This window comes from Gymnoscopelus microlampas (assembly GCF_963454915.1).
Source record: "Gymnoscopelus microlampas genome assembly, chromosome: 10".
Taxonomy (NCBI): domain Eukaryota; kingdom Metazoa; phylum Chordata; class Actinopteri; order Myctophiformes; family Myctophidae; genus Gymnoscopelus; species Gymnoscopelus microlampas.
In genome coordinates this window covers 54,303,756-54,319,180 of record NC_139947.1, presented here as the reverse complement: position 1 = coordinate 54,319,180, position 15,425 = coordinate 54,303,756, and the positions used below count along the sequence as shown (strand labels likewise).

At 43.6% G+C, this 15,425-nt stretch overlaps 1 protein-coding gene and 1 long non-coding RNA gene across 2 annotated transcripts in view; both read left to right on the top strand.

The window, feature by feature from the left end:
- LOC311053822 overlaps nt 1–15,425 on the top strand; it is a 452,603-nt gene that overhangs the window by 78,907 nt on the left and 358,271 nt on the right. The window lies entirely within an intron of this gene.
- Nucleotides 1–15,425, top strand: part of LOC311053961 (protein kinase C and casein kinase substrate in neurons protein 1-like) — a gene marked incomplete at both ends in the record, with an annotated part of 36,537 nt that overhangs the window by 13,453 nt on the left and 7,659 nt on the right. The window contains one exon of the mRNA XM_084069778.1: nt 8,039–8,214. Within this exon, the coding sequence (XP_083925904.1) occupies nt 8,039–8,214 (176 nt within the window). The remainder of the gene's footprint in view (nt 1–8,038; nt 8,215–15,425) is intronic.

The window sequence follows — 15,425 nt, the reverse complement described above, 5'->3', positions numbered from 1 at the left end:
AGCAACAAGACACTTTACATGTAGAGCAGAGACCCCACAGTCCATCCTGAACAACAAGACACTTTACATGTAGAGCAGAGACCCCACAGTCCATCCTGAACAACAAGACACTTTACATGTAGAGCAGAGACCCCACAGTCCATCCTGAACAACAAGACACTTTACATGTAGAGCAGAGACCCCACAGTCCATCCTGAGCAACAAGACACTTTACATGTAGAGCAGAGACCCCACAGTCCATCCTGAGCAACAAGACACTTTACATGTAGAGCAGAGACCCCACAGTCCATCCTGAACAACAAGACACTTTACATGTAGAGCAGAGACCCCACAGTCCATCCTGAACAACAAGACACTTTACATGTAGAGCAGAGACCCCACAGTCCACCCTGAACAACAAGACACTTTACATGTAGAGCAGAGACCCCACAGTCCATCCTGAGCAACAAGACACTTTACATGTAGAGCAGAGACCCCACAGTCCATCCTGAACAACAAGACACTTTACATGTAGAGCAGAGACCCCACAGTCCATCCTGAACAACAAGACACTTTACATGTAGAGCAGAGACCCCACAGTCCATCCTGAACAACAAGACACTTTAAATGTAGAGCAGAGACCCCACAGTCCATCCTGAACAACAAGACACTTTACATGTAGAGCAGAGACCCCACAGTCCATCCTGAACAACAAGACACTTTACATGTAGAGCAGAGACCCCACAGTCCATCCTGAGCAACAAGACACTTTACATGTAGAGCAGAGACCCCACAGTCCATCCTGAACAACAAGACACTTTACATGTAGAGCAGAGACCTCACAGTCCATCCTGAACAACAAGACACTTTACATGTAGAGCAGAGACCCCACAGTCCATCCTGAACAACAAGACACTTTACATGTAGAGCAGAGACCCCACAGTCCATCCTGAACAACAACACACTTTACATGTAGAGCAGAGACCCCACAGTCCATCCTGAACAACAACACACTTTACATGTAGAGCAGAGACCCCACAGTCCATCCTGAACAACAAGACACTTTACATGTAGAGCAGAGACCCCACAGTCCATCCTGAACAACAAGACACTTTACATGTAGAGCAGAGACCCCACAGTCCCACCCTGAACAACAAGACACTTTACATGTAGAGCAGAGACCTCACAGTCCATCCTGAACAACAAGACACTTTACATGTAGAGCAGAGACCCCACAGTCCATCCTGAACAACAAGACACTTTACATGTAGAGCAGAGACCTCACAGTCCATCCTGAACAACAAGACACTTTACATGTAGAGCAGAGACCCCACAGTCCCATCCTGAGCAACAAGACACTTTACATGTAGAGCAGAGACCCCACAGTCCATCCTGAACAACAAGACACTTTACATGTAGAGCAGAGACCCCACAGTCCATCCTGAACAACAAGACACTTTACATGTAGAGCAGAGACCCCACAGTCCATCCTGAACAACAAGACACTTTACATGTAGAGCAGAGACCCCACAGTCCATCCTGAGCAACAAGACACTTTACATGTAGAGCAGAGACCCCACAGTCCATCCTGAGCAACAAGACACTTTACATGTAGAGCAGAGACCCCACAGTCCATCCTGAACAACAAGACACTTTACATGTAGAGCAGAGACCCCACAGTCCCATCCTGAGCAACAAGACACTTTACATGTAGAGCAGAGACCCCACAGTCCATCCTGAACAACAAGACACTTTACATGTAGAGCAGAGACCCCACAGTCCATCCTGAACAACAAGACACTTTACATGTAGAGCAGAGACCCCACAGTCCATCCTGAACAACAAGACACTTTACATGTAGAGCAGAGACCCCACAGTCCATCCTGAGCAACAAGACACTTTACATGTAGAGCAGAGACCCCACAGTCCATCCTGAGCAACAAGACACTTTACATGTAGAGCAGAGACCCCACAGTCCATCCTGAGCAACAAGACACTTTACATGTAGAGCAGAGACCCCACAGTCCATCCTGAACAACAAGACACTTTACTTGTAGAGCAGAGACCCCACAGTCCATCCTGAACAACAAGACACTTTACATGTAGAGCAGAGACCCCACAGTCCATCCTGAACAACAAGACACTTTACATGTAGAGCAGAGACCCCACAGTCCATCCTGAACAACAAGACACTTTACATGTAGAGCAGAGACCCCACAGTCCATCCTGAACAACAAGACACTTTACTTGTAGAGCAGAGACCCCACAGTCCATCCTGAACAACAAGACACTTTACATGTAGAGCAGAGACCCCACAGTCCATCCTGAACAACAAGACACTTTACATGTAGAGCAGAGACCCCACAGTCCATCCTGAACAACAAGACACTTTACATGTAGAGCAGAGACCCCACAGTCCATCCTGAACAACAAGACACTTTACATGTAGAGCAGAGACCCCACAGTCCATCCTGAACAACAAGACACTTTACATGTAGAGCAGAGACCCCACAGTCCATCCTGAACAACAAGACACTTTACATGTAGAGCAGAGACCCCACAGTCCCATCCTGAACAACAAGACACTTTACATGTAGAGCAGAGACCCCACAGTCCATCCTGAACAACACATTTTGTGACAGTGGTAACGAAAAACTCCCCCTTAACCCATTAAGACCGAAGATCTACAATGCGACGCATTGTGAGCTTGTAGATCTGCTGTTTAATGTAAATGTAGTCAGTTACTTTACACCACTGTATACGAGACATCATGTGTGTGTGTTGCAGCGCTGAGAGGCAGCAGGTCACACAGGTTCACAGCAGATTATCTCTGCTCCTCTATTCAGGGACGCTTGGTAATGAGCACAACAGATTACAGCAGAACAGCACTGACTAATGGACTTACACACTATATGTAACACACACACACACACACACACACACACACACACACACACACACACACACACACACACACACACACACACACACACACACACACACACACACACACACACACACACACACACACACACACACACACACTCTCTACCATTGGTCCTTGTATCAATATGTCAATCAGTGTTCATGACTAACACATGGACGTAATATTAAGTCATCACTGTGTTTTTAGTGATTACACTAGAGGGCGCTCTTCGCCAACCCATGAATGATGCCTTGACTTCCAGTGAAGGATCCACCCGGAGATGACGTCATCTAAAACATGTTCACCCCGTCCGCTACAATGTTACCACATTTATCTCGGATTTCTTTTCCCAGATTGTGTTTTTGGTGAAAACAAGCTAAATTCAACTGCCGATAACTACAGAACGGACGATCGCGATTACGTTTTTTTCCCGAGAAATCGTTTGTTTATATACTCGTTGAAAAAACTATTCTATGCATCGTCAAAATCTGGTCAAAATAAGGTAAAACCACTGCAGTGACGGATTCATTAAATACTTAATACCTTGCAATGAATGTGTTAAGATAAGAAACTCAGGTCTGGGAACTAATAAGAAGGAGAAGTAGCCTATGTATGAGAAGTCCCTGGACGAGCTGAGTAAATGTAATATAATATACAGTGGGTGACCATTGACTTTGTCGCTTTTCATAAGAGAATCACTTCACTCATTTGCCTCACCCGCTTTGCAGTAAATTTAAGTTCCAAATACTACCACAAGGTGCCGCTTTGGAGTCACTTTTTTTGTGACAGAGAGACATACAGACAGACAGACAGACAGACAGACAGACAGATAGATGTCTTATATTATTATTAATAATAATAACTAGCAATAATTACGTGTGCTTAGAGCGTTTAAATTGGGTTTTCTGTTCAGCGTCGGGCAGTCAGGAACGCATCTCTGTCATTTAAAAAAATGTTCAGACACATTGGTTTCTGTCTGTCTGTCTGTCTGTCTGTCTGTCTGTCTGTCTGTCTGTCTGTCTGTCTGTCTGTCTGTCTGTCTGTCTATCTGTCTGTCTCAAAAGTCCGTGGAGAGAGACAGACAGACAGACGTCTTATATGTTTTTTTTTTGTCGCATCAATTTCTGTATAGTAGGATTCTACCTCTTTCCTCTGTACATGTAATAGTGCAGTTAGTGTAGCGGTTAAAACTGATGTCCGGTGATTTTACGACCCGGGTTCGAATCCCACGCTATGAACATGTTGACCTGTTATTTTTACTTTTACTTCCACTCCACTACATCTCAGAGGAAAATATTGTACTTTTACTCCACTACCATTATTTGAACGCTTTAGTTACTAGTTACTTTGCAGATATAAATCATTACATTATAAAACATACATTATTTGCCCTATTTCACATAGTCTATTTGAAAATGGCTGATCTACAAGCTCACAACGCATTGCGACGCATTGTGAGCTTGTAGATCAGCTACTTTCAAACATTTCAGTACTTTAAGTATATTTGCCAATACTTTTGTACTTTTACTTTGATTGAACTCAAGTAACATTTTGAGTTCATCCATGACCGTAACAGACGACCGTCATGTGATCCATGGCCAACAGCGAGGCGTTTGTTTTCATTCTTATAAGACCGCGTGGCTCATTTATATGCACGTGAAAGTAACTAAGCGGAAAGTAACTAAGTACATTTACTCCATGTCCACTTGTTGCTGACGGTGGTAGTGTAGGAGCAGCAGCGCTGTAAAAGCCCCAAGCGTCATCGGTGCAGGAAAGATGCGTATTTGGTTGTACACACGGAGACGCAAGGGTGGCGTTTTCAGTCGGAATTCAAATCATGATGCAACACTTTGTGAGCTTGTAGATCGGCTATTTTCACTACTTTTATGGGACACTGTTACAACAAAGTAGAATTCATTTGTGAAGAAAGAAAAACCCATTAACAGTTGAAAATAGCCAACACCAGAGGTTTTCAACCAGTGGTCCGGGGACCACCAGTGGTCCTTGAGGGGGTTCCAGGGGGTCCCCAGCCAAATTAATAGTTAGCAACCAAATTGACCCTTATGTGTCTGTAACTCTTAATGTACAAATGGAACCATCTTTTGGTTCCATTTGTACACTCTCAGAGTTAAATGAACACTGATGATGATGATGATACAGTGTAGATTGGGACGCCCAAGAAATCTAAATGGTTGAGTCCCTGGCATATCTTTTCAAATGGGGGTCCCTGGGCTAATATGTGTCAATTTGGGGGTCCTGATGGGAATAAGGTTGAAAACCACTGGCCTACACCATTTCTGCCCATCTAACTTCATGTAGGCGCATTAAAAATATCAAAATTGGCCGCTCTGAATTTGTATCTGAACAAATACTTTGATAGAAGAGATAGGCCTACAGAGGTACTGTAGGGGGAGGGGGAACCTGATAGCAGAGTTCCTCACTTGGCTTATTTGGAATAGGCTGCATTTCATTAACATAACCGGTTTGGCAAGAGACTGGGCCAGTGTTGTAGGCTAGTGCTAATTTTGGAAGTGGGGGAGCGCGGTTCTTGAGCGGATTGGAGTTTTTTTTGTTGTTACTTTATTTCGGTTTTAGGGTTAAGCTCTGATCCACCCGTCCCCCCCTCCCACGAAAGCCCCCCGACCCCCCGCACGCAACCACTCCGCTGCGCTGCGCCAGGCCGCGCTGCGCTAAAACGCACTGTCTGTGCCTGTGGTGGCCAACTGAAAGCTATAATAACATAGTAGTATGACAAGGGTGCAATTATATTCAATGATATTCAATTGTTTTGTGGAAAACACATGGCTCATCATGCTTAATTAAAGAGAGACTCACTTGCCTTTTCTTAGTGCTTTTCATTGTTTGGACCGCAGAAATTGTAAACATTTAGCCAATATTCGATCGTCATTAAATAACAGACAGTGAACTGGTTGGTGACAGCATGTCATGGATAGCACATTAATTCTTAAACAATATTGAGGAGGAAATAAGTATAAACGAGGAAATAAAATAAAACAAACCAAAAAGACGCCAATAACCCCTGTCTTATAAAAACTGCCAAAGTGGGTCGGGGTTATCTGACATGACAGGCTGTGCCACTTTGGTTTTTGTGCTTTCTGCCGTGCGATGTGCTCGCAGCCAAGTCTTGACATAAGGCTCTGGATTCCAGGACATGAGCGGAGGTCCATGCTGTCTAATAAACATCAGAGCCGACACACGTTCTGTATGCAGTCGCGAACGGAGTGATGTTATTATGAGGTTCAATGTTCATCAAACTAAAGCCGCACACGCATTCTGCCGAGCTGCATGGAATGAGCATATTACAGTTAATAAGGGGTACAAGTGCAGCTGGTACCCTTCTCCCTCCACATTCTATGTAGGCCTATAGGCATAGTCCCTAAAAGCATTCACTGAAGATTTTTCGAAATCTCACCTGCACAACCCAATATTATGCTGTTGTTACAAATGTAATGCAGTAAACATGAACGTAGCGTTAACCGTGGTGATGTGTTGGATAATATTCACCCGCAGCTGGTTTTAACGAGACAGCAGCGTATATGAAAATGCTTCACAGATGATCCGATCATCTTTATTTTTAAATTGATGATGAAAGCCGCACACGCAAAATGGGGGTCCCCAATATGGTTATTTTGGGGGGTCATGGCCTGGAAAAGATTGAGAACCCCTACTTTGATGCATCTCTCTCTCTCTCTCTCTCTCTCTCTCTCTCTCTCTCTGAGAGACCTTGTCTTTGTACAGAGAGACAGAGAGAGAGAGCGCATCTGGATAAAAGAGACTTTGTCATTGTATAGAGAGAGAGATAATTAACATAACCGGTTTAGCGATGAATAGACTGGACAAGGAGCACATGTCGTTGAAGAGTTTTTTGGTTTGCAGTTTACTTAAGTAAAAATATCAATACTGCAATGTAGAAGTAGCCTATATACTCTGTTACGAGTAAAGTATATATAGTAGGCCTATATTATATTAATTCTCTCTCTCTCTCTCTCTCTCTCTCTCTCTCTCTCTCTCTCTCTCTCTCTCTCTCTCTCTGCCAAAAATAGACTAAAATGTTAGAAAATAGAGTTGCATCGCGACTCTTTGTGGGCTTGTAGATCAGATTTTTTTGCCTATTTAATAGCCACGCTGAAATTGCATCTGAACAAATAGCCTGCCTTGATAGACCCCCCCCCCCCCCCCCCCCCCGCTCAAAGAAAGAGATACACGGCATAAGTGCACACACAGAAAGCACAGAACGTATGACCCCAGTATATATTAAATATATATATATATATAGTGCCACTGAACCACCACCACAGAAATACAATTTGTCAATTCAAATGAGCTATTGGCAAGAGAAAAAAGATCCCGTCTCGTTTTATCAATTAAGACGTTAAAATTAAACTAATGTTAAGCTCAGCATCATGCTATCTAACTTTATTTGCTTAATATTTTGCTTAATATAAATGTCACATCTTGTACTGTAAGCAACAGACAGGATCTTTCTCTGTCTTTCTAGGAAAAACAGTGCCTAAAAACCCCAAAACAAACAATTTTGCTATTCAAATGAGCTATTGGCATGATAAAACATACGTTTACATTTTCCAAAGCAAGTGTCAAAACATAATACAAAAGTGTAAAGTAATGTATGTACAGTTTGGAGAGGATATACAGTAACTAGTAACAAATATATTCTTGCTGTCTGCTGTGGGCTGTAGGCAGCTGTAGGCAGTAGACCGCTGCTGCCCCTAGTGGCACAGAGTGGAAATCATACATGCCCTGCATGAAACGCATGAGAAGAATGAAAAAAAACGACAAAGTCAATGGTCACCCACTGTATTACTATGTTCCAGGCTAAGGAGAAGTATGAGAAGTCCCTGGACGAACTGAGTAAATGTAATATAATATATTACTATGTTCCAGGCTAAGGAGAAGTATGAGAAGTCCCTGGACGAGCTGAGTAAATGTAATGTAATATATTACTATGTTCCAGGCTAAGGAGAAGTATGAGAAGTCCCTGGACGAGCTGAGTAAATGTAATGTAATATATTACTATGTTCCAGGCTAAGGAGAAGTATGAGAAGTCCCTGGACGAGCTGAGTAAATGTAATATAATATATTACTATGTTCCAGGCTAAGGAGAAGTATGAGAAGTCCCTGGACGAGCTGAGTAAATGTACTCCTCAGTACATGGAGAGCATGGAGCAGGTGTTTGACCAGTGCCAGCAACACGAGGTCAAGAGGCTGACCTTCCTGAAGGAGGCGCTGCTGGACATCAAACGACACCTCAACCTCACCGAGAACCAAAGGTCGGTTGGTCCGGACAGACAGACAGACAGACAGACAGACAGACAGACAGACAGACAGACAGACAGACAGACAGACAGACAGACGGTTTGGCTGATGTGTCGGCCATTTTGTTGTGTGGACATCATCAGTATTGACATATTCCACTAGTTGGTTGAGCAGTGTTCTCATGTCTAATCATGTAGGAATCAGTTCATTCCAGTGCCTTTAAAAAACATCTGATCTACACACCAACCTACTGTAGCTGCTCCTGCTGAAGGACTGTTAATGCTGCAGTGGCATTCTGAGACATTCTGAGACATACTGAGACATTCTGAGACATTCTGAGACATACTGAGACATACTGAGACATTCTGAGACATACTGAGACATACTGAGACATTCTGAGACATTCTGAGACATACTGAGACATTCTGAGACATTCTGAGACATTCTGAGACATTCTGAGACATACTGAGACATTCTGAGACATTCTGAGACATACTGAGACATTCTGAGACATACTGAGACATTCTGAGACATACTGAGACATACTGAGACATTCTGAGACATTCTGAGACATTCTGAGACATACTGAGACATTCTGAGACGTACTGAGACATTCTGAGACATTCTGAGACATTCTGAGACATACTGAGACATACTGAGACATACTGAGACATACTGAGACATTCTGAGACATTCTGAGACATTCTGAGGTCACTGCTGCAATAACACATACAGAAATATCAAGGAGTGATTAATTCACTGCAAAGCAACCACACAGCTCTGTAAAGCAGACAGACAGAAAGCAGACAGACAGCTCTGTAAAGCAGACAGACAGCTCTGTAAAGCAGACAGACAGCTCTAGAAAGCAGACAGACAGAAAGCAGACAGACAGAAAGCAGACAGACAGCTCTAGAAAGCAGACAGACAGAAAGCAGACAGACAGCTCTAGAAAGCAGACAGACAGCTCTGTAAAGCAGACAGACAGCTCTGTAAAGCAGACAGACAGCTCTGTAAAGCAGACAGACAGCTCTAGAAAGCAGACTAAATACCAAATGATTGCCAGACCCAGAGGGTCAGCCTACATGAGGCTTTGTCTGTCCCTCTTTTGTCCCTCTTTTGTCCCTCTTTTGTCCCTCTTTTGTCCCTCTTTTGTCCATATATGGTATAAATGGGAAGACAGATACACAGACAGATACACACGTCATGCGAAGTCCGGCCATTCAAATTTTCTAGTTTTAGTCAACTAAAATGCATTTTGGTGATGCCTTGGTGATGCATCGTAATGCCTGATTTATACTGTGTGCCGAAAATCTGCTATTTTTGGAGCGTGACCAAGCATACAATGACTGTGTCTTAGTTCTACTGGATGTCTCAACTCGTCCCTCGGTGACATTTTAGCCTAGTTTTTATGTGTTGACGAAATTGTCAACATATTTAGTCTTATAGTCGTCATATAGTTTTCATTTAGTTTTCATTTAGTTTTCGTCAGTGAAATAAGGCATTGGTTCTCAAAGTGGGGTCCGGGGACCCCCAGGGGTACTTGAGGGGGTTCCAGGGGGTCCCCAGCTAAATGATGGATAGGAACCAAATGGACCCTTATGGGTCTGTAACTCTGAGAGCGTACAAATGGACCCAAATGGACCCTACCGGGTCCATTTGGGTCCATTTGTACACTCTCAGAGTTAAATTAACATTGATTTTACAATATGAATTGGGGTCCCAGAGATATAAATGCCATTAAATGGGGGTCCGTAGCCCTAATGCATGTCAAAATGGGGGTCCTTGAAATTAAAATGGTTGAGAATCACTGCTAGAGAGCCGTAAAAATCTTCTCTTATGGGGGTCCCTGGCTTATCTTTTCAAATGGGGGTCCTTGACATGAAAAAGTTTGAGAACCACTGAAATAAGGTAGTCGAAAAAAAATTGCGTCATCGATTTAGTCGACAAAATGAACGCTGGTTGTACATAAAACATAAAACAGGTTTGAGTCTCAGGTACTAGTTTATACACAGCATATCACCTGAGTTATGACGAGCCTCAGGTACTAGTTTATACACAGCGTATCACCTGAGTTATGACGAGTCTCAGGTACTAGTTTATACACAGCGTATCACCTGAGTTATGACGAGTCTCAGGTACTAGTTTATACACAGCGTATCACCTGAGTTATGACGAGTCTCAGGTACTAGTTTATACACAACATATCACCTGAGTTATGACGAGTCTCAGGGGGGGGCATACGTAAGTCCGACATCCCATTTCTCCGACTACGTGGCATCCGCGTGCGGTTAGGGTTAGGGTTCGGGTTTGGTATAGGGTTAGTATTGGAAACGTCGGAGGCATGCGCTGTCGGAGGAATGCGCTGTCGGACTAACGTATTGCACCCGTCTCAGGTACTAGTTTATACACAACATATCACCTGAGTTATGACGAGTCTCAGGTACTAGTTTATACACAGCATATCACCTGAGTTATGACGAGTCTCAGGTACTAGTTTATACACAGTATATCACCTGAGTTATGACGAGACTCAGGTACTAGTTTATACACAGCATATCACCTGAGTTATGACGAGTCTCAGGTACTAGTTTATACACAACATATCACCTGAGTTATGACGAGTCTCAGGTACTAGTTTATACACAGCATATCACCTGAGTTATGACGAGTCTCAGGTACTAGTTTATACACAGCATATCACCTGAGTTATGACGAGTCTCAGGTACTAGTTTATACACAGCATATCACCTGAGTTATGACGAGTCTCAGGTACTAGTTTATACACAGCATATCACCTGAGTTATGACGAGACTCAGGTACTAGTTTATACACAGCGTATCACCTGAGTTATGACGAGTCTCAGGGGGGGGCATACGTAAGTCCGACATCCCATTTCTCCGACTACGTGGCATCCGCGTGCGGTTAGGGTTAGGGTTCGGGTTTGGTTTAGGGTTAGTATTGGAAACGTCGGAGGCATGCGCTGTCGGAGGCATGCGCTGTCGGAGGAATGCGCTGTCGGACTAACGTATTGCACCCGTCTCAGGTACTAGTTTATACACAGCATATCACCTGAGTTATGACGAGTCTCAGGTACTAGTTTATACACAGCATATCACCTGAGTTATGACGAGTCTCAGGTACTAGTTTATACACAGCATATCACCTGAGTTATGACGAGCCTCAGGTACTAGTTTATACACAGCATATCACCTGAGTTATGACGAGTCTCAGGTACTAGTTTATACACAGCATATCACCTGAGTTATGACGAGACTCAGGTACTGGTTTATACACAGCGTATCACCTGAGTTATGACGAGTCTCAGGTACTAGTTTATACACAGCATATCACCCGAGTTATGACGAGTCTCAGGTACTAGTTTATACACAGCATATCACCTGAGTTATGACGAGACTCAGGTACTAGTTTATACACAACATATCACCTGAGTTATGACGAGACTCAGGTACTAGTTTATACACAGCGTATCACCTGAGTTATGACGAGACTCAGGTACTAGTTTATACACAGCATATCACCTGAGTTATGACGAGTCTCAGGTACTAGTTTATACACAGCGTATCACCTGAGTTATGACGAGACTCAGGTACTAGTTTATACACAGCATATCACCTGAGTTATGACGAGACTCAGGTACTAGTTTATACACAGCGTATCACCTGAGTTATGACGAGCCTCAGGTACTAGTTTATACACAGCATATCACCTGAGTTATGACGAGTCTCAGGTACTGGTTTATACACAGCATATCACCTGAGTTATGACGAGACTCAGGTACTAGTTTATACACAGCGTATCACCTGAGTTATGACGAGTCTCAGGTACTGGTTTATACACAGCGTATCACCTGAGTTATGACGAGTCTCAGGTACTAGTTTATACACAGCATATCACCTGAGTTATGACGAGTCTCAGGTACTAGTTTATACACAGCGTATCACCTGAGTTATGACGAGTCTCAGGTACTAGTTTATACACAGCGTATCACCTGAGTTATGACGAGTCTCAGGTACTAGTTTATACACAGCGTATCACCTGAGTTATGACGAGTCTCAGGTACTAGTTTATACACAGCGTATCACCTGAGTTATGACGAGTCTCAGGTACTAGTTTATACACAGCATATCACCTGAGTTATGACGAGTCTCAGGTACTAGTTTATACACAGCATATCACCTGAGTTATGACGAGACTCAGGTACTAGTTTATACACAGCATATCACCTGAGTTATGACGAGACTCAGGTACTAGTTTATACACAACATATCACCTGAGTTATGACGAGCCTCAGGTACTAGTTTATACACAGCATATCACCTGAGTTATGACGAGTCTCAGGTACTAGTTTATACACAGCATATCACCTGAGTTATGACGAGCCTCAGGTACTAGTTTATACACAGCATATCACCTGAGTTATGACGAGACTCAGGTACTAGTTTATACACAGCATATCACCTGAGTTATGACGAGTCTCAGGTACTAGTTTATACACAGCATATCACCTGAGTTATGACGAGTCTCAGGTACTAGTTTATACACAGCGTATCACCTGAGTTATGACGAGTCTCAGGTACTAGTTTATACACAGCATATCACCTGAGTTATGACGAGTCTCAGGTACTAGTTTATACACAGCATATCACCTGAGTTATGACGAGACTCAGGTACTAGTTTATACACAGCATATCACCTGAGTTATGACGAGACTCAGGTACTAGTTTATACACAACATATCACCTGAGTTATGACGAGCCTCAGGTACTAGTTTATACACAGCATATCACCTGAGTTATGACGAGTCTCAGGTACTAGTTTATACACAGCGTATCACCTGAGTTATGACGAGTCTCAGGTACTAGTTTATACACAGCATATCACCTGAGTTATGACGAGTCTCAGGTACTAGTTTATACACAGCATATCACCTGAGTTATGACGAGACTCAGGTACTAGTTTATACACAGCATATCACCTGAGTTATGACGAGACTCAGGTACTAGTTTATACACAACATATCACCTGAGTTATGACGAGCCTCAGGTACTAGTTTATACACAGCATATCACCTGAGTTATGACGAGTCTCAGGTACTAGTTTATACACAGCGTATCACCTGAGTTATGACGAGCCGCCAGCTGCTTAACATGGAGACTGTGTTGTCGTGCGTCCCGTCATGTGGCGTCTATGTATGGATGTCTATAAATAGACCAGACCGGTCTATCTGTCCCTCCATCAGCATCGAGCACCGCGGCCAGGAAACTCTCCCCGTCAACGGGAAGGAACCTCCAACACAACCTGCCTCTAGCTGGGCCGCCATATGCCTCCACTGACAGAGAGAGAGAGAGAGAGAGAGAGAGAGAGAGAGAATGTTTCAGTTAAAACCTTTTAATACACGTTTGAAGGACCAAGATAAAGACTTCTAATGTTTAGTAAACCAGCATGTCATGAAACCTTTAAAGGTTCTATGACATTCATTTTCACTTTTTACATTTTTTTTTTTTTTTTAATAATTAGGTTAGGTGATAATCTGTGATTGGCGCTTGGACAGTGAAGTCACAGGCCATTAATCCCACCCACTCTCCTCCTCGCCCCTCCCCTCCCCTATCGTTTCCTTTGGGGGGGGGGGGGGGGGGGGGGGGGAGCAGAGTTGATGATTGTCAAAGATTTATTTTTTCATTGCAGTTGAAAAGGCTTGAAAAGAAATGTGACAGAAAAACACCTGTAATGATTCACACGAGTGGAATTTTCAGTTAAAACTGTTTATACACGTTTGAAGGACCGTGACAAAGACTTTTAATGTGTTGTAGAACTGAATATCATGAAACCTTTAAGAAAACCTTTTAAATCCTAATGGATCCTAACCCTATACACAGTGAGGTCATCGTGGGTCATGGTTGTGCAGCGCGGTGCGACGCAGATAGCAAAACACCTTTTAAGTAAAAAACATTCAAGCCTCAGGAGGCATCAAAGGTATAACTTAAACAAGTCCAAAAATGAACGGAGGACCAAGAATTAGCCAAAGCCACAAAAGGAACAGGTTCTCAAACCAAAGATCTGCAGATCCGGAGTATTTCGACTAACCTAGTACTGAGAGCACAGACGTGTGCCCTAGCTGAAGTAAAGAAGTTTATCACAGAGCACAGCGTGCTGCCACAGCTAGGTATTTGTAGCCAGCCAGGTGATTGCCGGATAGAGAACAGCCAGGTAACTGCCAGGACACACCTCCCCACTTGTGGAATGCAGCTCCAACCTAAGAGAACATAGAAATAGGAGAGTCAGAACAGACAGCACAGTCAAACTGCCATGACAGTAGTTGTGACCAGAGTGGTGTAGAGACAGAGTTGTGACAACATTCCTTCCCTCAAATGGACCAATTTGTTCGCAGCAACTTCTGGATGATGGAGATAATCCGTTCCCAGAAGTTAGCGGTAAACTCTAGCAGCGCTGTAGAGCTGCAGAACAGACTTTTGTGGCGCACTTTTAAAAGGTAAGACGTTTTAAAAGCCATGAACCGCAAACAGCAGCAATAATACGCTACTTAACACGCTACGCTACTTAACACGTTAAGTTAACACGGTAACATTGGCTTAACATACATGTGTGTCAACAAGGCAGGTGACGGGCAGCTTCTATGGTGTGTGTGGTCCATTTGACTTGCGTTGAAGTGTTGACTGGAAATAAACTACAAGCAAAAATGCTGCCGAGTGGGGTCAATGCACGGCGCTTTCTTTACTATTGTTCGACTCCCGGGTCAAAGTTCGCCAATGTTACACAAACAATGGAGAGCATTCCCCTGAGTAGGAACGTACGGTAGCTCTGGAGGTGATGCATGTGCCCTGTAGCCTGACTCCGCCAGATGGGGGCGGTATTGAGTTTCACATGTTTACAATTCAGCCTCCATCTGGGATCGCTCAGAGAGTAGAGCTACTCCGCACCGCTGCGTGTGCGAACCAATCAGCGGCTGCTAGGGGCGGGATCTTGGTGAGACCGGATGTGACGCCATCGAGAAGCGCTTATTGCGTTGTAGTTCTTTCATGATTGAATAGTATACAAAAGAACTACTGCTGGCACAGCTACTATACGTCATGTAGACACGTCAATATGATTGGTTGATAGACGGTGATAGACAGACGGTCCCATCCAATCACCCGCCAAGTAGCTTGATAAAAAGGAACGCCGTCTTGCAGCGATTCTGCTACCG